The 27,939-nt window shown below is 42.5% G+C and overlaps 1 protein-coding gene across 1 annotated transcript; it reads right to left on the bottom strand.

Annotated features, from left to right (window-relative positions):
- Positions 1–2,624: 2,624 nt before the first annotated feature.
- LOC309544375 (uncharacterized protein) lies at positions 2,625–27,663 on the bottom strand (the record flags this gene model as incomplete). The annotated part of the gene is made up of 3 exons (XM_082243290.1): positions 2,625–2,692; positions 13,352–13,893; positions 27,614–27,663. The coding sequence occupies 3 exons, from the start codon at positions 27,661–27,663 to the stop codon at positions 2,625–2,627; spliced, it is 660 nt and encodes a 219-aa protein (XP_082099416.1).
- Positions 27,664–27,939: the final 276 nt, after the last annotated feature.

Consider the following 27,939-nt stretch of genomic DNA (forward strand, 5'->3'; position numbering starts at 1 on the left):
GCCTCCCTCACTGACAGCACTAACATGCCAGCTGTGGAATGGATTTGACAATCTGAAGGGAAACAGTTGGAGTGGTTGGGGGAAATATGGTATACTGGTGGTGTAAATTATGCCAGAGATCTTCAGGGACGACTAACTGTGTCCAGAGACACAAATAAAGGATAAGTGTTTTTAAAACTCATTGGAATGAAACCTGAAGAATCCGCCACATATTATTGTGCAAGAAGAAGCACAATGTAACAAGATAACTAACAGCATATACATAAACTGCTTTACAGAAAAACAACGGAAGTGGAGGCATCTTAGTAAACCCAAGCAAAAGCTTTATAAATAGTGAAAAATGTAATCAATATACTTGATCAATATACCTGTGCAGTGATTGGTGAGACACTAGCTTTTTACAAATAATGAATAAAAGATATAGCCAGCATTCAACATGTGGAAATGTCTCTCTGAACATTACGGCAGAAATAAACCTCTACACTAAAACATTGAAATTGGGCCTCAGGAGCTTTTAGCTATAATGTGCTAGTATGCACATTGTATTACCATGGCAGACTTACCTGACTAGTGATCCCCTCCAGTGCTGTGGTGTCAGCGCTGCCATTGGTCACAGATGGTGTCATCTTCTCCAAGTCTTCCCTCCAGGTTCAGACTCTTCCGCCTGGTTGGATGGGCTGCAATGCTGGCACTCCTGTGCATGCAGATGTAAACATACCCTGAGCTGTGCATGCAGATGTAAACATACCCTGAGCTGTGCATGCTCGCCTCAGTGAACACAAATGCTGACAGGCAGGGAGAAGCAGTTATAATGGAAGAAATCAATAGGGCTGGACTGGAAATCCCTTCGTTTTTGATCTGCATCGGCCTGCAGCTTACGCATGTATTTGCAAATGTGTGCAACTAAACCCCTGTTTTTAAAGCATACTGTTAGACAGGTTAATTTGGCTGGTTGCTGGCTGGTTGGTAAGAAGTGACTGGAAATCCCTTCGTTTTTGATCTGCGTTTGCCCTTCCAGTGCTCCTTACTATCTAGACCAGTTATAGGTGGAGGAGGTGACCACTTTTTGCAATATCGTATAACGTTTATATTGGTCAGGCAACGCACTGACACCTTCGCTGCCATTGTGCTATGTGCTGGGTGTTCAGTGTGACCCTGTGCCTTTAAGGAGGGGTGTGCTCCCTCCAGTCACCTGTCCTCCATCTATCTCATCAGAATGCATGTGCTCCCATTGTGGAGACACTTTAAAGGTAACAGGGACTGCAGATATCAGGGTGCCTTGGCGCGGCCTGCAGCTTACGCATGTATTTGCAAATGTGTGCAACTAAACCCCTGTTTTTAACACAGACAGGTTAATTTGCTTGGTTGCTGGCTGGTTGGTAAGTAGTGACTGGAAATCCCTTCGTTTTTGATTTACCTGACTAGTGATCCCCTCCAGTGCTTGTGGTGTCAGCGCTGCCATTGGTCACAGATGGTGTCATCTTCTCCAAGTCTTCCCTCCAGGTTCACACTCTTCAGCCACCTGGTTGGATGGGCTGCAATGCTGGCACTCCTGTGCATGCAGATGTAAACATACACTGAGCTGTGCATGCTCGCCTCAGTGAACACAAATGCTGACAGGCAGGGAGAAGCAGTTATAATGGAAGAAATCAATAGGGCTGGACTGGAAATCCCTTCGTTTTTGATCTGCATCGGCCTGCAGCTTACGCATGTATTTGCAAATGTGTGCAACTAAACCCCTGTTTTTAAAGCATACTGTTAGACAGGTTAATTTGGCTGGTTGCTGGCTGGTTGGTAAGAAGTGACTGGAAATCCCTTCGTTTTTGATCTGCGTTTGCCCTTCCAGTGCTCCTTACTATCTAGACCAGTTATAGGTGGAGGAGGTGACCACTTTTTGCAATATCGTATAACGTTTATATTGGTCAGGCAACGCACTGACACCTTCGCTGCCATTGTGCTATGTGCTGGGTGTTCAGTGTGACCCTGTGCCTTTAAGGAGGGGTGTGCTCCCTCCAGTCACCTGTCCTCCATCTATCTCATCAGAATGCATGTGCTCCCATTGTGGAGACACTTTAAAGGTAACAGGGACTGCAGATATCAGGGTGCCTTGGCGCGGCCTGCAGCTTACGCATGTATTTGCAAATGTGTGCAACTAAACCCCTGTTTTTAACACAGACAGGTTAATTTGCTTGGTTGCTGGCTGGTTGGTAAGTAGTGACTGGAAATCCCTTCGTTTTTGATTTACCTGACTAGTGATCCCCTCCAGTGCTTGTGGTGTCAGCGCTGCCATTGGTCACAGATGGTGTCATCTTCTCCAAGTCTTCCCTCCAGGTTCACACTCTTCAGCCACCTGGTTGGATGGGCTGCAATGCTGGCACTCCTGTGCATGCAGATGTAAACATACGCTGAGCTGTGCATGCTCACCTCAGTGAACACAAATGCTGACAGGCAGGGAGAAGCAGTTATAATGGAAGAAATCAATAGGACCTTTTCGGTCATAAAAATCCTACCTGTCAGAATTTTTAGTTTTTGTTTTTTTAGATATAATTCCACTTTAGCAGCCTTACTGTTGTTTTGATAAGCTCCTGAAACATTTATAGTTGCCCTTCCCCCGAATAGCTGTCTTATAGAAGGGCCAAGGCAACACGTCCCGTCACATCAAAGGCATTTCTGACTATTGTGGTGTCCCAGGCTACAAAAAGATGTCACAAAGAAATTAATATTAAAGCTACCCTGCTAAGGAGTCTATAAAATCACAAAAGAGCTAACCTGTGAATGAAACATACTTGTCCATTGGCCTGTTTGCTAAAACTTCACGCTATATCAGAGCTTCTGGTACTGATCCGATTGCATACTTCCAGGTGTGTGGAATAGTATGTCCTTCGCTGTGGTTCCTCCTGGTGCCCCGTCTGTCACTATTGTGTACTGTAGTGACTGGGTGTCAGCAGGAGGGACCACATCAGTCAATGGAGGGAGCAGCTATTCAACCAGCCTGAGGAGTCAAATCAGATTGGCATCTGGAGTTTACCAATTGAGTGAGGTTTTAGTAAATGAGCCAACTGTAGAAGGTATGTAGAAGGCTGTTTCATTCATATACAATTTTCTTGACCCCCTGACATGGTCGCTTGAAAAGTAATTTCAGACAACAAATTAAGTAATCTACTAATGCATTTTATTCAAACTACAACTGTGCACAAACTAAATATACTCAGTTCAACGTATCCCTTTAACTGCCTGAGCCATTCTACCACATCTGTTTACAAAATCATTTTAGGCCTGAATATTAGATAAAACCTCAAAGAATTAAAGGATAAGTTCACATTTAGAACATTTTATATTTTCTACCCATATTAAAGGTGGAACACGTAACATGTTCCAGCTACTGTCTCCTCTCTCCCAGATTCCCCCTTTCCCATGACAGCAGACAGGGGATCTTCTCCCCTCCTCTAATGTCATTCATTCACTCACAGAGCTCTGTGAATGAATGAACAAGTTGCTGATGGCTTGTAGTTCACAATGAACTATGAGGGCAGTGGAGAGCACTCTCATAGTTCATTGATCTTCCTGCCATTTAGTAACCGTCTGCCCATATGGGAGATACGGGGAGACAGCTGACCGAGAGTCTGCAGGAGCCTGACATTGCACCCACAATCGCAGGCTGCCTTACAGGCTGCAGAGTAAAAAAAACGAATAAGTGCACTTTTTTTTTTTTTTTTTTTTACCTTCAAAAAGATGTGCATTTAGTACATTTTTTTTTCTTGGAAAGGTTACCTTATCTTTTAAATATTTTCTAAAAGCAGAGACCATGGTGAAGAAAATAGTTCTAGTTCCAATTTTTTATGTCACACACCTTTAGCACAAAGGCTTGTCAGTTGTCAAGAACAACTTTTCAGTGAATTTCTGTAAAGTTAATTTTTGAACACACAAACACAATGTAGTAAAGTGTTACTAAACCAAGAACCTGCATTCACAATATCTGGTCTCCTACAGTCCACAGAACATAAAAATGCAATTATTTTAGTAAATATCAACTGCTAAATACCATTTCTCATCAGCAGTATTTAGCAGTCTTGTGACTTCTATCAGTGTCTGGGTAAAACTTGTAGGAGGAGTTTTCTTACTGCACTGAGCTGTCCTATCAGGATGCAGGACCCCTGACCCTCTGTCTGCTCTCTAGCAATACACACCACACTGAGCATGTGCAGCCTGACTCCAAAGGTTCTGTGTTATCTGGACATGTTCTGGAGTCAGTGGAAGAAGGAGAGGATCTGTGCATACAGGATCAAACAGCCTTTTTACACAATGCAGCAGATTAACCCCCTTAGGTTCCACAATGAGTATAACAAGCATGCTTTACTGCATATACAGACTGATTTTTACTGTTGTGGGTTTAGTAACCCATTTAAATGTATAAAGAATAGAGGCAAGGTTGTGTAAGTGTGAAGAACAAATGAACCACTTTACCTCTGGCACAGTGGCTCGTTATCGTCCAGCGACGTAGACCTACGTCGCTGGACTCCTCCCCCTGTAGGCGGCGCTCGCGCGCCGCCGGAGGCGCGCTCCTGCTATTTTCACTCACAGCGGGAGTCGGGCCAGGGGAGGAGCGGCGGCGATCGTCGCCGCTCTTCCCCGATCGTTGGGGAATCTAGTTTGGAGATCCGCCCGCCTGTGTAAACAGAGCGGGCGGATCTCCTAAGTGACAGGGAGTGACAGATCGGAGTGTTCAGCATAGCTGAACATCCGATCTGTCCCTGACTCACTCAGTCACCTCCCCCCCCACATGTTAGTAAGCATCAGGCATACATTAACCCCTCCCTCTCCAATAAAATTAACCCCTTCCCTGCCAGTGTCATTTTTACAGTAACAGTGCATATATATAGCACTGATTACTGCAGTAATGTCACTGGTACACCCAAAAGTGTCAAAAATGTCAGTCAAGGGTCCGATCTGTCCACCGCAATGTCGCAGTCCCGCAAAAAAAATCGCAGATCGCCGCCATTACTCGTTAAAAAAAAAACCACCAAAATTGACAAAAATCTTTCCCTTAGTTAGTAAACGCAATAACTTTTGCGCAAACCAATCAAAATATGCTTATTGTGATTTTTTTTTACCAAACATAGGTAGCAGAAAACAAGTTGGCCAAAAATTTAAAAAAAAATTGATTTTTACATATTTTTTGGGAGGAATTTCATATAAAAAATGTTAAAAATATTGTTATTTTTTCAAAATAAATGCTCTTTTTTTGTTTATAGTGCAAAAAGTAAAAATCGTACAGGTGATCAAATACCACCAAAAGAAAGCTCTATTTGTGGGAAAAAAAGGACGTAAATTTTGTTTGAGTACGGCGTCGCACGACCGCGCAATTGTCAGTTAAAGTCGCACAGCGCCGAATCGCAAAAAGTGGCCTGGACGTAAGACAGCAAAATCCTCTGGTGGTAAAGTGGTTAATAAAGCTAAAGACAAGTATTATTGTAGAATTTTGTGACACTTATACTGTAATTAAAAAATGTCTTAAGGAGATTGCATGATAAATGTGATGAGCTGTCCAGCTGATTACAAAGTGTGCTTTTATTTTATCACACAATGGCATCAAAATGCAATATAAATACAAAAAGTTAAATTAATATAACAATTCTATGTAAGTTAAACAAAAATGCAAGCAATAAAACAAAACCTAGAAAAATGTGTTTATGTCTAGGAAAACGTGACAATCTCAGAGAAGCATGTCTGTCCTATATGTATTTATAGCATTCTGATTGAAAATGAATTAGCTTCCGTTTCTATTAGCGACCTGTTTTTTGGAACGGATCAAAACAGAAATGGATCGGACCAAAAACAGATGTATAGTGGATATAAAAAGTCTACACACCCCTGTTAAAATGTTAGGTTTCTGTGATGTAAAAAAATAAGACAAAGATAAAAAATTTCAGAACATTTTCCACCTTTAATGTGACCTATAAGCTGTACAACTCAGTTGAGCAGCTAACTGAAATATTTTAGGTGGAGGAAAAAAAATATATATATATATATATTATGGTTGCATAAGTGTGCACACCCTTAAACCAATACTTTGTTGAAACACTTTTTCATTTTTTGACAGCACTCAGTCTTTTTGGGAATGAGTCTATCAGCATGGCACATCTTGACTTGGCAAATATTTGCCTACTCTTCTTTGCAAAAACACTCCAAATCTGTCAGTTTGAGGGGGCATCTCCTGTGCACAGGCCTCTTCAGATCACCCCACAGATCACAGCCTTCAGAGGGGGAGGGGCTGGTGACGTCACCCGCCATCCATTGGAAGTTTTATGTATGTTGTGAGCCGTTTTTAGTGCACTGTGCTCAGTGCTATTACAGGTAATTTTTATTTATATGCATTTATTAAAGTGGTGTAAGGATTAAAGCACTATGGTAGGCCCTTTCTTTTTATGTCTGAGTGAATCCACTGCTGAGATGGGAGTTTGTTTGGCATAATGCTTTCTGATTAGAGGAAGAGGTCTGCTAGTCACTGAATCTGCTTGTGCATGGATCGCTGGTCATCAGGATTCTGAGTATTCCATTATCTGGGAAGGTCTTATGCCCTGGTAACCCATTTGGTAACATAGGGGCTACTCTTTAGGTGAGGAGACTTCATTAACGGGTGTCGGATTCACCAAGCGGAGCACTATTTATGTTTGTATGCATGATCACACTCCACATTTGTCTATGTTTTTTATTTTCTTGTAATTATTTGAAGCGCTGCACTCTAATTGTTTTTTTAACAAAATTGAGTATACCCCTAAGTGAAAATATCCAAATTGGGCCCAATTAGCCATCTTCCCTCCCTGGTGTCATGTGACTAGTTAGTGTTACAAGGTCTCAGGTGTGAATGGGGAGCAGGTGTATTAAATTTGGTGTTATTGTTCTCACTCTCTCATGCTGGTTACTGGAAGTTCAACATGGCACCTCACTGCAAAGAGGTTCTGAAAAAAAGAATTGTTGCTCTACATAAAGATGGCCTAGGCTATAAGAAGATGCCAAGACCCTAAAACTGAGCTGCAGCATGGTGGCCAAGACCATACAGTGTTTTAACAGGAAAGGTTTCACTCAGAACAGGCCCCGCTATGGTCGACCAAAGAAGTTGAGTGCACATGCTCAGCGTCATATCCAGAGATTGTCTTTAGGAAATAGATGTATGAGTGCTGCCAGCATTGCTGCAGAGGTTGAAGGGGTGGGGGGTCAGCCTTTCAGTGATCAGACCATACGCCCCATACTGCATCAAATTGGTCTGCATGGCTGTCATCCCAGAAGGAAGCCTCTTCTAAAGATGATGCACAAGAAAGCCCGCAAACAGTTTGCTGAAGACAAGCAGACTAAGGACATGGATTACTGGAACCATGTCCTGTGGTCTGATGAGACCAATATAAACTTATTTGGTTCAGATGGTGTTAAGTGTGTGTGGCGGCAACCAGGCGAGGAGTACAAAGATAAGTATGTCTTACCTACAGTCAAGCATGGTGGTGGGAGTGTCATGGTCTGAGGCTGCATGAATGCTGCTGGCACTGGGGAGCTACAGTTCATTGAGGGAACCATAAATGCCAACATGTACTGTGACATACTGAAGCAGAGCATGATTCCCTCCCTTCGGAAACTGGACCGCAGGGCAGTATTCCAACATGATAACAACCCTAAACACACCTCCAAGATGACCACTGCCTTGCTAAAGAAGCTGCGGGTAAAGATGATGGACTGGCCAAGCATGTCTCCAGACCTAAACCCTATTGAACATCTGTGGGGCATCCTCAAACAAAAGGTGGAGGAGCGCAAGGTCTCTAACATCAACCAGTTTAGTGATGTCGTTATGGAGGAGTGGAAGAGGACTCCAGTGACAACCTGAGAAGCTCTGGTGAACTCCATGCCCAAGAGGGTTAAAGGCAGTACTGGAAAATAATGGTGGCCACACAAAATATTGACACTTTGGGCCCAATTTGGACATTGTAACTTAGAGGCGTTCTCACTTTTGTTGCCAGCTGTTTAGACATTAATGGCTGTGTGTTGAGTTATTTTGAGGGGACAGAAAATTTACACTGTTATACAAGCTGTACACTCACTACTTTACATTGTAGCTAAGTGTCATTTCTCAAGTGTTGTCACATGAAATGATATAATAAAATATTTACAAAAATGTGAGGGTGTACTCACTTTTGTGAGATACTGTGTATATATATATATATATATATATATATATATATATATATATATATATATATATATATATATACACTTTGGTGTAAAGAAATGCTGTAAAGTAAAAATGCTTGCAAAATAGAAGACACATTGAAATACAATGAATGTTTGGTGTACCCTTTGGCTTCAAATCAACTCTTATCAGTTCTTATACATGCACATTTTGTACTCTTGCACAAAGTCAGGGATTTTGTAGCATTAGAGTCAGGTGTATGATTACCAAATTATACCAAGCAGGTGCTGGTGATAATCAATTTCATATGTAGGTTGAAACACAGTCATTAACAGTCATAAAAAAACATAAACAGCTGTGTAAAAGGCTTAAAATTGAGTGAGGAACAGCCAAACTCTGCTACTAAGGTGAGGTTGTAGAAAACAGTTTTATGTCACAGGCATACACCATGGCAACACTGAGCAAAGCAATAAGACACAATGTGGTTTTACTGTATCAGCAAGGTCTCTCCAAGTCAGAGATTTCAAAGCAATAAACATTATTTGAAATCCATGCTAGCTCATTAATCCAACAAGCAGCCACTGTGAAGCTGTGATACCAGTCAATCATATTATAAACCAAAAAGCACTAATAGAACTTGAGTTGTGGTACACTATTCCACTATAAAGAGATACTTGTACAAATATTGTCTTCATGGAAGAGTCATCAGAAGAAAGCCTCTTCTATGTCCTAACCACAAAAATCAGCGTTTGAACTTTGCAAATGAACATATAGACAAGCCTGATGCATTTTGGAAACAAGTTCTGTGGACCGATGAGGATAAAATTGAACTTTTTGGCCGGAATGAGCAAAGGTACGTTTGAAGAAGAAGGGGCACAGAATTTAATGAAAAGATCCTCTGTCCAACTGTTAAGCATGGGGGTGGATCAATCATGCTTTGGGGTTGTATTGCAGCCAGTGGCACAGGGAACAAGGAAAAATGGATTCAATAACATTTCAGCAAATTTTGGATGGTAACTTGATGCCATCTGTGAAAAAGCTGAAGTTAAAGAGAGGGTGGCTTCTACAAATGGATAATGATCCTAAACACACCTCGAAATCCATGGGGGATTACATCAAGAGGCGTAAACTGAAGGTTTTGCCATGGCCATCACAATCTCCTGACCTCAACATAATTGAAAATCTATGGATAGACCTTAAAAGAGCAGTGCGTGACAGACAGCCCAGAAATCTCAAAGAACTGGAAGACTTTTGTAAGGAAGAATGGGCAAAGATACCTCAAACAAGAATTGAAAGACTCTTGGCTGGCTACAAAAAGCATTTACAAGCTGTGATACTTGCCAAAGGGGGCAGTACAAGATATTAACTCTGCAGGGTGCCCAAAGTTTTGCAGACGCCATTTTTTTGTTTTCTGTTATTTTGAAAGTGAAAATGATGGAAATAAAATCTAACTTTTGTTGACATATTATAAGAATGTCTAATCTGTAATTTCATGCCTTTTGGAGATTTTTCCATCTTTACTTGGCTTTTTTATGCACATTAACCACTTAAGCCCCAGAAGATTTTACCCCCTTCCTGACCAGGGCCTATTTTGCGATTCGGCACTGCGTGACTTTAACGGACAATTGCGCGGTCGTGCGACGCTGAACCCAAATGAAATTGACGTCCTTTTTTTCCCACAAACAGAGCTTTCTTTTGGTCATATTTGATAACCTGTGCGATTTTTTAATCATGCGCTATAAACAAAAAAAGAGCAACAATTTTGCAAAAATAACAATATTTTTCAAATTTTTTTAAATGAAATTCCCCTCCCAAAAAAATGTAAAAATCAATTTTTTTTTAACATTTTAGGCCAATTTGTTTTTTGCTACATATGTTTGGTAAAAAAAATAGCAAAAAGCCGTTTTATTGGTTTTTTTTTAACGAGTAATGGCGGCGATCTGCAAATTTGTTTGCGGGACTGCGACATTGCGGCGGACAGATCGGACCCTTAACTGACATTTTTGACACTTTTGGGGGTACCAGTGACATTACTACAGTAATCAGTGCTATACATATGCACTGTTACTGTAAAAATGACACTGGCAGGGAAGGGGTTAACTTTATTTGAGAAGGAGGGGTTAAGTGTGTCCCTAGGGGCGTGCTTCTAACTGTGATTGGATGTGGCATGTAACAGCAGAGATTTACGGTCCTACATAGCAGGACCGTATGATCTCTGCTGTTACACAGGGGAGAAAGACAAGCGGCTTTGTTTACATTAGCCGCCTGCCTTTCTCCCGATGTAACGGACGATCGCGAGTGACCGGCGGACATCGGGTCCGCCGCTCATACGCGCGCGGGGGGGGGGGGGAGGTCCGTGAGCGAGTGGGAGTGGGAGTGGGAGTGCGCCTACGTCACTTTGCCTGTGAGGGGCTGACTGCCGACGTAAATCGTGGTTAATACAAATTTTTACCTGGGTTGCCCAAACTTTCGATCCCCACTGTATATACTACACTACTTTTTAGCTATCACCTGATTCATTTTACAAAGCTCATACTTATGACATGGGAAGTAGCCCTTTAATTTATGAGAATCTTTATAAAGATTTCAAAGCAGACTGGAGTTGTGCTAGTCAAACTCTTTTAAAGCACAAAGAAACAGGCAATGTCGAAGACTGTATAGATGCAGTGGTCAACCAGGGAACCTAAAGTGGTTGTAAAAGGCAGAAGGTTATTTTTTTTTTTTTTTTTATCTTAATGCATTCAACACACGTTTAATTATCAAAATGACTTCATGAAGAGGATAGTTTTTCTTTTTTTTTTTTTGTGATTTCGTGACAGGCTTGTGCAATTTTGAAAATTTACATATTTGGTATCTATTTACTCAACTCAACCCAATCTTTTATATTGTACCCAATAAAAAAAAATGTGTAAAATATTATGTTTGTTGTTAAAAATCATTTTAGGCTCGGTTTCCACTAGTGTGACTTGCGGTGCGACTTGACACATGTCAAGTCGCACCGCAAGTCAAAACCCATTGTTTCCAATATGGACCGTTTCCACTGCTGCGACTCAAGATGCAGCGTCTTCAAAATTGCTTCTTGCACTACTTTGGGCCGACTTTAGTGCGATATGTCCCTCATAGAAGGTAATGTAAGTCGCAACGAAGTCGCAGTACACGGTTTTGAACGCGACTTCGTCACGACTTCGTTGTGATTTGCACGGAAGTTACAGTAAATTTTTTTTATTGTTATGTTCCGCCCCAAATCACATGATCTCTGCACCTCCCAAAAACATCACTTCCCATAGTTAGCAGAGGAGAGGAGAGTGTATATACAGCAAGCATGCCAAGATCCAGGAAGAATAAACGCACATCTCATGACAATGAGGAGATCATTCGTCTGGTCAGAGCTCGCCCCTCAATATACGACACCCGAGACCCCTTATATAAGGACCATGTGAGGAAGGAGAGAGCATGGCTGGAGATTGCTAGGATCTACTTTGAGAATTGGGACTGTCTTACAGCTACAGAACGGACTGAAAAATGTAAGTGTTTCATATATGCAATTTATCACATTGCTGCTTGCCCCCATATGTACAGTACAGTACCGTTATTTTCTTTTTTTCAGTGCACTCCTTACAAACCAGATGGAGAAGCATAAAAGACTGCTATAACCGCTATCTCAGAAAATTACGAGAAGCAAGGAGTGGTTCTGGGTCCTCCAGAATTGTCCCTTATGCGCACGCCCAGGAGCTGGAATTTTTAAGGCCGGTGTTGGAGATGCGAGAGTAAGTTGTCAGCATTTTTTTAGATACTGTAGTTGACATATAAAATGTATTAATATTCCTAAAATTTGAAATGTATTCATTATATTTCAGAACCCAAGCAAGCTGGCAAGACTCCTCACTTGGTTCTGAACAGCAGGAGGGGTCACAGGAGGCGGCAGCGGAGGAGGAGGAGGAGGAGGGATGCCAAGACCCTGGTGACCCTGACCCTGATGGTGAGGAATCAGAGGGAGTAATGTCAAGACCATTATTGATTCTCCTGCTGCGGTGGAGGCTGAACCAGGGCCTAGTACAGAACAAAGGCCTTCACGAAGATCTTCCTCAAGGTCTTCATCAAGGGCGAATCCTAGGGGTGGTAAACCCATGGAGGAGGTTCTGAAGGTGGTGAAGGTAATGAACGCACACATGAAGGAAAGCATGTGTGATGACACTGCTTTCATGACCGTGCTGTTGGGTATGTGCAAGCAGGTCCCCCCTGAGAAAAAGTATGCACTAAGGATGGCTCTCATGTCAACCGCCCAATCTTTTGTGGTTGGGGAGGCAAGCTCTACAGCATGTATGGAAACCCCCCCCCCCACCACACATATCCCCCCAATTACCAGTACCCACCACCACCACCACCACCACCAAGTTCACAGTATGGGCACCAAGTAAATCGCCCATACTACGATGAGTATGGCAACATGCCGAATATCTCCAGGCCCCGCATGTTGCACCCAATACCGCCCCCTATTGCCTCCACCCTTGACACACCAAGACCGTGCCAACCTGCTCCCATGCAGGTTACGCCTTTCCTGGAAAGGCAATACCATCAGGGATCTGCAAGTAATTACCCAAGCCCATCTGGCCCATCAAATATTTCTCATTCTGGGTCAACTGAATCACCAATTACATACCAGGAATTGTAATTTTTTTTGTTTTTGGTGTTGTTAACATTTTACCTGTTAATTTATTTTTTCATTGTTTTGGTGCTGGTATCTCCAAAACATTGGTGATGTTGTTATAAAAAGTTTATTTTTTTCTAAATTTTGAAAAAAAAAAAAAAATTACCTTGTTACTCTACTCTGTGGTTTTTGTTTGGACTATTTTTGCTTCTATAGTACTGTCAATAATGTGTGTATGCTATATAATTATATCTACAGTAGAAAACAGCAAAACAGAAGGTTAAGCAATGTATTTTTATTATAGCTAGAACTGGAACAATATGCAGACTTTGGTTATAATTGCACAGAAATATAAGGAAAACATAACAGAAAGAATTTTATTCAAAATTGGACAGTGTTGGAACGTGTGATACATTATGAAATAGCGTCCAGCTGCCAGGGGACAGAACCAGCAGCAGACATGAAAAAGGATGTGAATCCCTCACGCACAGTAGCACCATTGCTTGTGCCCCTACTGGCACTCAAACTTGCACCCTCCATGTCATTCATGCCACAATCTTCATGATTGTACCCATCACGAAGTGCAACATAGTTGTGAAGAACACATGCTGCTTTGACTGCACATATTGCATTATCCATTTTTAAATTGATAGATGTGTGCAGGAACCTCCACTTGTTAGCTAAAATTCCAAAGGCGCATTCAACAACTCGTCTTGCCCTGGTTAAGCGGTAGTTGAAAACTCTTTTTTCCACAGTCAGAGACCGATTTGAATAGGGCCTTAATAGATGATGACTGAGAGCGAAAGCCTCATCTCCAACAAAAACAAATGGCTGTGGTGGTCCGTTTGTCCCTGGTAGTGGACAGTCCGGTGACAGCTGAAGTCCATTTTCCCTCAACATTCTTCCGAATGTGGATCTCGCAAATATGCTCGAGTCTGAGCTGCTTCCATACGAACCAATGTCTACATAGCTAAAACAGTATTTGGCATCAGCCACTGCCAATAAGACAAAAGAAAAGTATTTTTTGTAGTTGAAGAATTTACTTCCACTGCCAATGGGCTTCAATATTCTAATGTGTTTTTCGTCAATTGCACCAACACAATTTGGAAAATTGCAGTGGTCCCAGAAATATTCTGCTATCTTGCACCTGTCTTCTGTAGTGGGTTTCTTCAGGACCAAATCCTTAAGAACATTCCATATGGCTCTGCAGGTATCATGGATAATATAGCTGGCAGTAGTTTTGCCAACCAAGAACTCATAATGTAAACTTGTAAAGGTATGGCCAGTTGCCAGGTACCTAAAAATAAAAAAATAATGTTAGAATGATGCATAAACTGGCTTGGACGAAGGTACCTGAGGAAATGAAGGAAGAAGATAGGCAGGAGAAAGACACTGTTGAAAAAAACATGGCAAACATAATCACAACCACTACTACATATATGTTACATGATAATGTGTCTCTCCAAATGCCTCAGGAGTTAAGTAGGTTGGAAAATTTACCTCAATGTGATAATCAGTCTTTCTATGGGTGGAATACTCCTTCTGAATCTAGTGTTTTGTCTCTCTAGATGTGTGGAGAGCAGAGCCAACAATTCATCAAAACTGTAAAAAAAAAAAAAACATATATGGCATTTATCAACATTATCCATGTAAAAAATAACATACATAGAGACATATTTGTTAAAGAGTTGACATGAACATATGTTCTGACCTTTTAATTGACATCCGTGTGTAATTAAAGAATTTGTCTTCATGAGCACGGAGGTCATGATAAAGGATCCTGAACTGGCCTCTCTCTTCCCTTTGGGAGATGACAGGATGGATCCAGAAGCGATGCCTTCTCCTTCTCCGGTCCTCTTCTTCCTCATCAATAACAGCTGCTACAGCAGCCATAATTACTGCTGCTCCAACATACTGCATAGCCAACATGTTTCCTGCAACATACACTACTATTCCAAAACAGGAAATTACATCACTTGCAGGAAAAGGAATTACATCACTAGCAGGAAAAGGAATCTTTTATGTGCAAGTCGCATACATCAAAGTTGCAACAAGTCGTAGCCGCAACAAGTCGTTGTAAATTCATACACAAGTCGTGCGTTTATCAAAGTACAAAGTCGCTATTGAAGACGCGCGACTTTGAAGTCGCACTAGTGGAAACCCAGCCTTAGTGTACTTTTTCCTGAAAAAAATGTGTTTACTAACTGTGAAAATACCATGCAAAATAAAAAAAAAAAAAACAACTACCATCATTCTCCCACTCTATCACACTCCCTATAGCCTTCAAAGTCTCTGCTTTCAGAAAATCTGCACTTTGTAAAGGTTTATAGTAACTTCTAGCAAAATTGCAGATTTTAACAAGCGTGCAAATTAAAAAAAAAAAAATACCCCAGTATGCAAGTGGTTATAACCCCCTTTTTTTTTTACACATGCTATCCAATATGTTCAACCAATGTTCAAGTAGTACGTTCTATGTAATGGTATCCACAAGGACACTGAAGCTTATACATATATCACCCCTTTTGTTTGATCAGAAGATTAGCAAGGTAAAGGTATGGACAGAAGGGGACTGATATAAGGAAAAGAGGACAGCACAGAAGCTTTTGGAATTTAACAACTTCAGCTCCAGAAGGTTTACCCCCCTTCATCACTAGGCCATTTTTTTGAGATACAGCACTGCTTTTCCCTAACTGACAATTGCACACTGTACCCAAATCAAATGTATATACTTTTTTTCCCACATAGATAAAACTTTTTCTCACATAGAAAATAGAGCATTCTTTTGGTGGTATTTGATCACCTCTGCATTTTTATTTTTTGTGCTATAAAAAAAAGCTCCTGATGACGTCAATGGTGACGAAACGCGTTGTGCGTGGTTACGTCATTTCCGCCCCACTGGAATGCAGATCCGGCCACTGACACGCATAGCGTCCCGGAAGCAGCCGCGAACGAGGGTTTTGCGGACCCTAATCCTTTACTTGCTCGTTTACCAAGTTTCTATGTGAGTACATTTACCTATTCTTAATAAAGTATTTGATTTAAAACGGTACATCACTATATGAGGCCTTCTTCTTTCATATCATCTGGGATAATTGCCTACCTATGATGGATGGATATATGAGGCTGTATTAATCGCATTGAATACATATTGTATGTATGAGAGAGATGATCCAGGGATCCTTTCCATGAGCCCAGTACACAGGAATTGCCTGACAGAGGAAACCCACTAATATCAAAAGGCTGGTTACCCCTGTAGGGGTTCCTAACTCTGGTGAGTGCGGGATATATTGGAGGGGTGCACCATTCCTTCACCTGGCACCCTGCACCCGGATCACCTCGAGTATCACCCAGCAGAATTATTTAAGCATTTTTTACACTTATCACCGTTTTTATGGACTTCAGATCATATATTTATTGTCACCTTCCATGAAATTGTTATTTATGTAGATTCAGATTCACTTTATCACTTATATTATTTATTCCTGTTATACACAATATCACTCATTGTTCATTATAAGCACTTTGTAAGTGCACATATGCACGGAAGCATTCTTCATTTTATCTCTTATATTAATTCCTTTGTATGTAGTTTCTGGTTTTTCTCAGCTTAAACCAGATATCTACTGCTCACTTCGGCACTTTATATTTATTCCTTTCACATCACTTACACCGACCACATTTTATTGTATTATTATTGTTCATTACTGATTATGTGCGATAAGATTTTATGAGTATATTTCAATTTTATTTATTTATTATTTGGGTGTGAGGAACCCCCCCTCTCCATTTTTATTCCACACCTATATTTACACATGGGCAGCGCCACCTACCTCATTACCCCTTACATTTATCGATATAGTCTTTTTGACTATATCTTGAGGTTGGCTGCAGCCTCACCTTTTTATCCATTAGCGCGGAAGCTTTTACCCAGTTTATGTATGTGGGGAAGATGAGCTATAGATCGGGGGGAGAGTGAGCTGTGGCTGGGGTGGAGAGTGAGTTGTGGATGGGGGGGAGTGAGCTATGGTTGTGAGGGGTGAGCTGTGAATGGGGGGAGAGGGTGAACTGTGTATTGGGGGAGAGGGTGAGCTGTGGAGGAGGGGAGAGGGTGAGCTGCGCATGGGGAGAAGAGTGAGCTGTGGAATGGGGGAGATGGTGAGCTGTGGATGGGGGGATGGGGGAGTGAGCTGTGGATGAGGGGAGGGGGGAGTGAGCTGTAGATGGGAGGGTTGAGCTGTGGATCGGGGGGAGGTGAGCTGTGGATGGGGAGGGGAGAGTGAGCTGTGCATTTGCAGGGGGGGAGAGTGAGCTGTGGTTTGGGGGGGGTGAGTTGTGGACAGGGGGGACAGGGGGGAGAGGGTAAGCTGTGGATGGGGGGAGGGTGAGTTGTGGACAGGTGAAAGGGTGAGCTTTGGATGGGGGAAAGGTGAGCTGTAAACAGGGGGGGGAGGTGAGCCTTGACCAAATACTTTATTTGGCATCACTTTACTTCCCAAGAAATGCCGGGATTGGGGGTGGGATTGGGGGGCGAGGAGCTGGCTGGGGAGGGTGGGTTCCTGCACCTATTCTCCGAGAAAAAAAGCCCTGATTAGCAGTGTGTGCATTTGTTTCATAAGGTGGATTTGGGAGAGCACAGTTTTTCGCATGGAGTTTGTATGCTAACAAGAGGTTTTACTGTCTTGTATTATCACTGTTTTGAACATCATGAACTTTGGATTCTCTGTCTGATTGCATGTTTCAGCTCCCATGGGATTAAAACATTGATGATTTGGGGGGGGCGTATGCGCAGGACCAGCCGAAGCAGTTATGCCTAGGTGAAGCTCCGCTCCCAGAGGGCTGATAACCAGTAAATAAGTAGGTTCATTGGATGACATTTGCCTCACAAATTACCACACAGGTATCTGAGAGTCCCTGGCTCACGGTGGTATGGTGTTGGTCGGACACCGACACAAAACAAAACAAAAATCCTTTAAAGAAGCCTTGGCCCTTGTTCCCGCCAAAATGGCAACGGCTGCAGCTTCCACCTCAGCCTCAGCATGTCTCTCCCCACACTCAGCTAAGCCCGCTCAGGTCTCCATTTCCTTTCTGCTTACAGGGACTCTCTCTGCTCAGCAGGATTTAAATGATAATTTGCAGGGAAATACAGATAAAGAAATGGCTTCCCCTGCTTTGCTAAATCAATTGGAACATATGTTCCAGAAATGACTTACCCAAACCTCTGACCACATTACTAACAGTCTCACAAAGGAGATATAGAGAACTGGGATACAGACTATCAGACCTTGAAACACGAGTGGATGATATTGAGAATAACACACAAATTTACACGGCAGAAATAGAGAATCTTAAAGCGGAATTCCGGGCACAGAAACATTTTTTCAGTGAACATACCCCCGGGACAGTCAGGGCTAGTACATTCCACAATGGCTACCCTCTGATCTGTCCCGGTTCGCACTTACCTGCAAGAAGAAATACTCACTTATAAAATTTCTTCCACAGCGTTGCCATCTCTGTTGTGGGCAGCTGAAGCCAGCGCGATCCTCTTCTGCATCCTCTTCCGCGTCTTCTTCTCCCAGAATGCGCCTTCACCGGCCCCTTTCATCACGTCCGACACGGCGCCGCATTCCTACACAGCTTCTGGGCATGCCCAGAAGCTGTTTAGCAGGGAATGTGGCGTCGCACCGGAAGTGACGAGTGGGGCCGGTGCAGGCGCATTGATTCCTGGGAGCGATGACGTTCAGCTCCCAGGAATCATTGCAAGCCGGAAGAGACGGCGCGGGCCAAGGCCGCAGAGGGAGGAAGTGACGAAAGGTGAGTATTTCTTTCTACAATTACAAGGTAAGTAAAAAAAAAAATATTCCTAACTATCCAATTTCTTTTCAGGTGAAGCAAAGCAAGTGGATGGGCACAAAATCGATTAGGTCGATTTTGTGCCCGGAACTCCGCTTTAAAGAAGAACACCTATTACAGTCTCGCCTGGAAGATTTTGAAAATAGGGCACGGTGCTCTAACTTATGCATTCAGGGCATACCTGAAACTGTGATTGATTTACATGCCACCATGCTTGCACTTTTTCAATAGCTGCACCCAGCTATCCCAGTTGAGCGATTAGAAATGGACAGGGTCCATCGTGCACTATAAGTTAGAAAACCTGTTCACCTTGCGATATTATCGCTAAATTTCAATTCTATCGCACGAAAGAGCAACATCTATCTGCAGCTAGAGAGAAAGATATTTTGAACTTTCAGGGTCATACCTGTTAAATCTTTGCCGATCTTTCTCCTCTCACCATCAACAAACGTAGAGCTTTGAAACCTCTACTGCAAGTTTTATTGCAAAACCAAATTTCCTACCAATGGGGTTTCCCCTTCTCCATCCGCTTTATCCTCCAAGACACCAAGTACGTCTGTCACTCGGCAGAGGACCTACAGTCCATTCTTCAAGACCTACATTTGACGGACCCTCCACAAGTTAACGAAACTCCTCGTCAGAAATCTACCTCAGGCTTTCCATAGAAACATCCACAAATCAATGGAAGGAAAGGCAGACAAAGCCTGCATAAACGTGGTCGCTTCATTTCTCCAGCTCCTGACCCGGTGGATTCTATGGACAAATACCACCAGCGGTATATATTGTAGTCCCGCTTTGCTGTGGTTTCTCCCTTCTCTTTGGGTTTACTACTTTATTGTCCCTGTTTGACCTCACCAACTACATGGACCCACCTTATATTCAACTTACTATGCTATTTTGCCATTATGACAGACTTCCGCTCATTGATCCTGATGGACGATACCTGATCCTCACTTGACATCTCATGGGCATGGCGGTCACCATTGTATGTTATTATGCCCCCAATAAAAATCCTGCACCCTTTCTATGTTATCTTTTACAGGTGGTTGACTCCCATAAAATTGGTACATTAATATTAGCTGGTGATTCAAACCAAGTTATCTCACCTTTTTTGGACAAATCCCCAGCAAGCTCCTTCGTTGAACTCCAAAAGACTCTTTCTAGCTCAATTACTCATACAATACAACCTTGTTGACTCGTGGAGGGAACATAACCACTTCTTGACCGGAAGGATTTGCCCCCTTAATAACCAGGCCATTTTTTGCGAATAGGCACTGCGTTAGTTTAACGGACAATTGTGCGGATGTGCTACGCTGTACCCAAATAAAATTGATGTCCTTTTTTTCCCACAAATAGAGCTTTCTTTTGGTGGTATTTAATCACCTCTGTTATTTTTGCGGCGCCCTATCTGACATTTTTGACACTTTTGGGGGGACCAATGACATTACTACAGTAATCAGTGCTAAAAATATGCACTGTCACTGTAATAATGACACTGGCAGGGAAGGGGTTAATACTGAGGGTGATCATCGGGTTAAATGTGAGCCTAGGGGAGTGATTTTTACTGTGGGGGGGCGGGGCTTGTGAAATGATCACAGAGACCTGCGATCCTATATATCCTATATATCACAGGCACTTTGTGATCATTCCAGAGAGAACGGTCAGCTGTGTTTACAACAGCTGACCGTTCTTCTCTCTCAGCGGGGAATGATCGTGGGAGTCAGGCGGCAAGCCACCTACTCAGTGCATCTGGGTCCCTGCTGCAGAGCCCCCTAGCTGCAGGTGCGCGACCGATGTATACCTACGTCGGATCGCGCAGGAGGGGCTGCCTGCCGCAGTAAAACTGCGGTGGGCGGTCCTTAAGTGGTTAATCCAACCAAAAGGAGATATACTCATTTTATAGCGCAAAAAATAAAAAAGCGCACAAACCGGTTCTCAGGGGAATATGTATGTGTCAAATGGCCCATTTTAAAAGGGAACATAGAACCCTTAGAAACTTGAATTAGAAAAAGCTAGACTGGAATTTGGCTTATTTCTTACCGAGTCAGCAGACAAAACTCTTTGCAGATCCCGACATAACTTTTATCTCAAATCTAATAAACCAGACACCCCTATGGCTCCGATGCTTAAGGCATTACGTGGCCCTGCAAAGCATATCATACTTAAAATCGCAAAAGATACCTATTCTAGTAACCCTGTCAAAATTCTCACAAAATTTAGATCTCACGTTGCAACATTGTATATGTCTGTAGGTGAATTAGACCCTAACGCAGTCACCTCTTTTTTTTCTAATCTAAACCTTCCCTTTCTTTCTGCTACTCAAATGGAATTGATGGAGGCTCCTATTGCGCAGGGTGAAATTCTGTAGGTCATTAAAACTTTAAAACGTAATAAAAGACCAGGCCCTGATGGGTTCTCTGCACTTTACTACCAAACTTTTTCATCTGTTTTAGCCCCTCTTCTATCCAATACTTTTAGCTCTCTTCTTCATGGTACTTCTCTAGGTAAGGACTCCCTCACAGCTACTATCTGTATGATTCCTAAACCTCATGTGGACGATTCCATCTGGTCTAATTATCGACCTTTCTCCTTATTGAATTTGGATATTAAAACCCTACCTAAAATTATTGCTCAGAGACTAAATAACTTTATTGATGAGATCATTCATCGTGATCAAATGGGCTTTATATCCAGGCGCCAATAATGTGACAATAATCGGCGGGCTATCTTATTGTCTCACATTGTTAAAAAAATGGCGCGTCCCTACATGTTTTCTATCGTTGGATTTCAAAAAAGCATTTGATACTATCTCTTGGTCCTACATGAATCTCACCCTTCGCAAGTGGGGCTTTGGACCCCATTTCTTGACCTGGATGGCTGCCTTATACAATAAACCTAGTGCCTACATTAAATATGCAGGCTTTAAAATGGATACTTTTCTTGTACAATGGGGAACACATCAAGGTTTTCCTTTATCACCTCTACTTTTCGCCCTACTCATTGAACCGTTGGCCCAACATATTAGATTAAATACCTCCATCAAATGTACTGAACTGGGGAGTCACCACCACAAATTATGTCTATTTGCTGACGATGTGCTTGTATTTCTCTCCTCCCCACATTTCTGCACCCAATCTTGTTAACACTCTTAAAGAGTTTGCCCACATTTCAGGCCTACAGGTAAATTTTCACAAATCTACAGTTTTGAACATCTCATTATCTGACAGTGCGCTCAGTCTTGCGCAATCAGCTTTACCCTATTCATGGTCCCCACACCACCTTTCGTATCTTGGCATTAAACTCACAGCCAACATTTCTACCTTATTTTCAGCAAATTACACCCCTTTGTTGAAGAAAATAACTGACCTTTTGAAGTTCTGGGCCTCTTTCCCACTTTCTTGGATTGGAAAGATTAGCGCTATCAAAATGTCAATTCTTCCCAAACTCCTTTATTTGTTTAGAGTTCTCCTGGTCTCGGTACCGGCCCACTTCTTCCGCGTATTACAGAGTAGAGCTTTCTCATTTACATGGGATCGCACCCGGCCATGAATTTATTTTATTTTTTATTTATTTCAGGTACTTATATAGCGCTGTCAATTTACGCAGCGCTTTACATATACATTGCACATTCACATCAGTCCCTGCCCTCAAGGAGCTTACAATCTAAGGTGCCTAACTCACATACATACACAGTAGGGCCAATTTTTTTTATACAGGATCCAATTAACCTACCAACATGTCTTTGGGGTGTGGGAGGAAACCGGAGTACCTGGAGGAAACCCACGCAGGCACAGGCATGCAAGCTCCAGGCAGGTAGTATCGTGGTTGGGATTCGAACCAGCGAGCGACCTTCTGGCTGCTAGGTGAAAGTGCTAACCACTACACCACTGTGCCGCCCTAGGTCTACTTTGTTTTTTTTCCCAAGGCCTGTTTTCCTAACTTTGTTTCATATTACAGGGCTGCCTAGATTGCTCCCGTTACCAAATATCATGACACTAAAGAAATTCCACTTTGGGAAGCTATTGAATCTACCGAACTTGATCCCTATTCAGTATCCAACCTACTCTGGTTGAATCCTAAATCTCATCCACCTTCTCTGAACCCAATTACTAAAAACATCCTTTCAATCTGGGATAATGTGAAAAACAAATATGGACTTCAGTCTGCACACAACCCCCTTCTTTTCTTCTTACAAAATCCATTATTCAATCCTGCCTGGGTTTCCCCAAGATCTTTCCGCAATTGGACCATCACCAGTCTAACTCGCTTGTATAACATGGCCTCTCCCTCAGGCCTATTACCATTCCTGGATCTATGTGAAACTTTTCACTTGCCCAACTCTGAAATACTCTGTTTTTTGCAAATCAAAATTTTTTATTCTACGCACACGTCTAGAGATGTCCCTTTGAATAAGCTATTGCCCTTCAAACATACATGCTATACAGAGCCTCATGCCAGAGGTTTCATTTCAAAATTGTACCTGCAGTTTCTTACCAAACCTGATATTGATCCCCTAACATATGTGGCAAATTGGGAATCCGATTTAGGTCGCACCTTAAATGACACAATATGATTGGACATCTGGACTAATACCAAATCCTCCTCCACCAACACTGTTGTGGTTGAAGCCTCCTATGAGGTCCTCATGCGCTGGTATGTGGTTCCTGCCAGGATTGCCAAATTTGCTCCTGACACTTCAGCAGCTGTACAGAGTTAGGCACACACCTACATACTTGGTGGCATTGTCCAATTATCACCTCATTTTCGGCTAAGATCTTTGATCTTGCATCCACGATGGTTGACACCCAAATTCTACCTGACCTGGTAACGGCTCTTTTGAATGCTAAACCGGATTGTCTTTCATGCAAACAATTTAGACTTTTTATCCAACTCCTCACAGCTGCAAAGCAGACAATAGCCAAAGCATGGAAATCCCCTTCTTTAAATTTCTGTGAAACCAAGCACCGTATTAATTGTGCCATGTTACATGCTAAAATGACAGCTTTGGATAACGCAACCTTGAGCAAATTTGACTCCATCTGGAGACCGTGGATTTATAAAATTCTTCCTCCAGATTTTAATAAATCTGTGCTACTTTTTTGGTAATGCCCTTATCCAAACCGTCTCATGCATTATATGGATTCCTGCCCTATTCTCGAGATCTACTTTGTACTTCCTACCTTTCTTTCCTTCCTTTTCTTGACTCTGCAGCCTCTTTTCTCTATTCTTATTCGGCTCGGCCCTCCTTCTTTCTACTCCTCTTGTCTCTTTCCTACACCCTTATTATATGGGTTTCTTTAAATACAATTATTTTTAGCTACAGTCATCTATTTTCCAAATACTCGGGTCCTATCTCATGGTGTCTTTAGAGGACACCCCATGCCTACATTTTTCTTATTATCTTATTGCTCCAAATTGAGCACAGTGACCTATAATTCTCACGTTATATTCGTTTGTATGTTGATTCTCTTACTGTATGGTCTCCCTCCGGGCCACAGATTGATCCCTTTTGAGGTATCCTGGAGGAGATCATGTATTTGGGAAATGACTTCCCAATCAGCATCTTCAAAGAAAAAAAAATACCTTTTAAAGCCAACTAGGGGTGCCGAACCTATTGAAGTCTATGGGGGGGGTGTGGTTTGGCATCCCACGTGGAGAGAGAGCAGAGGCGCCGATTGGCGGCCTTCTGGGTGTCATTGGGGCGCAGAGCAATGTGCCCCCGACACTCCCCACTTCTACACTCTAGTCCTGTGATTGGTCCAGACTCCAGCCTGGACCAATCATTCAGGACATCCCATCTGACGAGGTGGTGCGTGCGTCAGTCACTCTGACTCACTCAGTTCCCGCCCGCCGTCAGACTCAGAGCGAGGAGGAGCAGCGTGGACGTCTCACAGACAGAGTCGAGTGCCAGCCGGAGCAGGTAAGTGAAACCACATGATCCCAAAACATCACCTCTCAATCCCTGATCCAGCCAGCTCCATAAAACATTCATCGTTGCTTTTCCCCGTGCATGCTCCTTCAGTTTAACAGTCAGTGGGGCCCTGCAGCTGACAAGCAGCTCTCTCCCTCTGCAGCTGATCCACAGCCTCCCGTTCTCTCCGAGTCCCCCTGCAGGCTGCATGTCTCAGTATGCTACTGTGCATTGTGTGCTCTGATCTTAGCTCTGCCAAGAGCGCTGACCGTCGGCTCTTCAAAACCATGTATTCATCCATGTCTCCATCTATCTGTCTCCATCCATCCATCCATGTGTCCATCCACCCATGTCTCCATCCATCCATGTATCCACCCATGTCTCCATCTATCTATGTCTCCATCTATCCATGTCTCCATCCATCTATGTCTCCATCTATCTGTCTCCATCCATCCATCCATGTCTCCATCCATCCATGTGTCCATCCATCCATGTCTCCATCCATCCATGCATCCATCCATGTATCCATCCATGTCTCCATCTATCTATGTCTCCATCTATCCATGTCTCCATCCATCCATTCATCCATGTGTCCATCCATCCATGTCTCAATCCATCCATGTCTCCATCCATCCAGGTCTCTATTTATCTATGTATTCATCAATCCATGTCTCCATCCATCCATCCATCCATCCATGGATCCATCCATGTATCCATCCACCTATGTCTCCATCTATCTATGTCTCCATCCATCCATCCATCCATGTCTCCATCCATCCAGGTCTCCATTTATCTATGTCTTCATCCATCCATGTATCCATCCATCCATCCATCCATCCATCCATCCATGTATCCATTCATGTATCCATCCATCTATGTCTCCATCCATCCATCCATCCATCCATGTGTCCATCCATCCATGTCTCCATTTATCTATGTCTTCATACATCCATGTCTCCATCCATCTATGTCTCCATCCATCCATCCATGTATCCATCCATCCATCCATGTCTCCATTCATCCATGTGTCCATTTATCTATGTCTTCATCCATCCATGTCTCCATCAATCCATGTCTCCATCCACCCATCCATGTCTCCATCCATGTCTCCATCTATCTATGTCTCCATCTATCTATGTGTCCATCCATCCATCCATGTGTCTATCCATCCATGTATCTATCCATGTCTCCATCCATCCATGTCCCCATCCATCCATCCATCCATCCATGTATCCATCCATCCATGTATCCATCCATGTCTCCATCTATGTCTCCATCCATTCATCCATGTGTCCATCCATCCATCCATCCATGTATCCATCCATCCATGTCTCCATCCATCCATGTCTTCATCCATCCATGTCTCCATTTATCTATGTCTTCATCCATCCATGTCTCCATCCATCCATCCATCCATCCATGTCTCCATCCATCCATTCATGTCTCCATCCATCTATCCATGTCTCCATCCATCTATCCATCCATCCATCCATGTCTCCATCCATCCATGTCTCCATTCATCCATCCATGTCTCCACCCATCCATGTCTCCATCCATCTATCCATGTCTTCATCCATCCATGCCTCCATCCATCTATCCATATATCCATCCATCTATGTCTCCATCCATCCATGCCTCTATCCATCAATCCATGTCTCCATTCATCCATCCATGTCTCCATCCATCTATCCATGTCTCCATCCATCCATGTCTCCATCCATCCATGTTTCCATCTATCCATGTCTCCATCCATCCATCCATCCATGTCTCCATCCATCTATCCATGTCTCCATCCATTCATGCCAGTGGGAAAGTTAACTGGCAGGGGTTTGTGGAGGGATTGGGGGGATTTGTGCTGGCAGGGGACCTCAAAGTCACGCAATTTTTACCGCGTTTTTTGCCGCAAAGCAATACCTATTACATTTTTCTTTTTGCGCAACCCCCCCCCCCAAAACTTTTGAGCACCAGCGCCACTGGTGACTACACTTGTCCTTTTAGATAAACTCAGCTATTTCAGTCGGTGAAAACTACTTCTATAAACATTTTGTTTAAACAAAGAACTTCCTGCAGGAGAAAGTAACAGTTCTGCTTTAAAACAAATCTAGCATATCATCGGTTCCACTCACCCAATCATTTCAGTTTATGCAAAACGTATTCAAAGTAAATTTCTGTTTAAATACAGAGCATTATATAGGGAAAGTTAACTGATCAGAATCAGTGCAACCGAATTCAAATCACAACTTCAGACATGACACATCTCCTGTGGTTACTCCTTATTTTGTCTTCAGTACAATGTGTGTTTCTTTTTATTTAGATTACTTATTTAAAGTTTCTAAGCTACAGGACATGTAATGTATAACCAAATACAATATATATTTTTCAGATGTCACATCACAAATCACAATGGTGGAGTCTGGTCCTGGGACTGTGAAGCCATCAGAGACTCTGGAAATGACCTGTAAAGTGACCGGAGCCTCCCTCACTGACAGCACTAACATGCACTGTGTGGAATGGGTCCGACAATCAGAAAGGAAACCACTGGTGTGGTTGGGGAGAATATGTCATAATGCAGTCATAAATTATGCCAGCTCTGTTCAGGGACGACTGACTCTGTCCAGAGACACAAATAAAGGAGAAGTGTTTTTAAAACTCACTGGAATGAAAACGGAAGAATCTGCCACATATTATTGTGCAAGACACACAGTATAACAAAATAACCAACAGCATGTACATGAACTGCTTTAAAGAAAAACAATGGAGGCATCTTAGTAAACCTATAAAAAACTAAAGCTTTGTAAATAGTGAAAATTTTAATTTAAATCAATATACCAGTGTAGAGACAGGTGAGATTCCAGCATTTGACATATAATGAAGAAAAAAATATTTATCCATCACCCAATATGTAGACATGAAGAAAGAATGTCTCTCTGGACATTAACGCGGAATAAAAAAAAAATTGTAATTGGGCCTTAGAAGCTTTTAACCATAATGTGCTAGTATACACAGCATAATAGCATGGCAGACATACCTGCTAGTGATCCCATCCAGTCCTGTGGTGACAGTGCTTCTATCAGTCATCTTCTCCCTGTCTTCCTTACAGATTCTGACTCCGCCGAGCCACATTAATGTCACTTCAATTGTACACTCGAGTAACATCATCACAGCACATATCCATTCCATAAAAGTATACTGATCTGCACATGCTCAGTTTACACACACACTAACAGGTAGGGAGAATGATTTATGACAGATAATACCCTATTGGTCAATTTTCTTTCATTAAAATCCTACCTTTTAGCTTTTTTTTTAAATTACACGTTAACAGCCTTTTTGTTGTTATGACAAGCTCCTGAA

Source organism: Pelophylax lessonae (genome assembly GCF_965119305.1).
Source record: "Pelophylax lessonae genome assembly, chromosome: 1".
In the NCBI taxonomy this organism is placed as follows: Eukaryota; Metazoa; Chordata; class Amphibia; order Anura; family Ranidae; genus Pelophylax; species Pelophylax lessonae.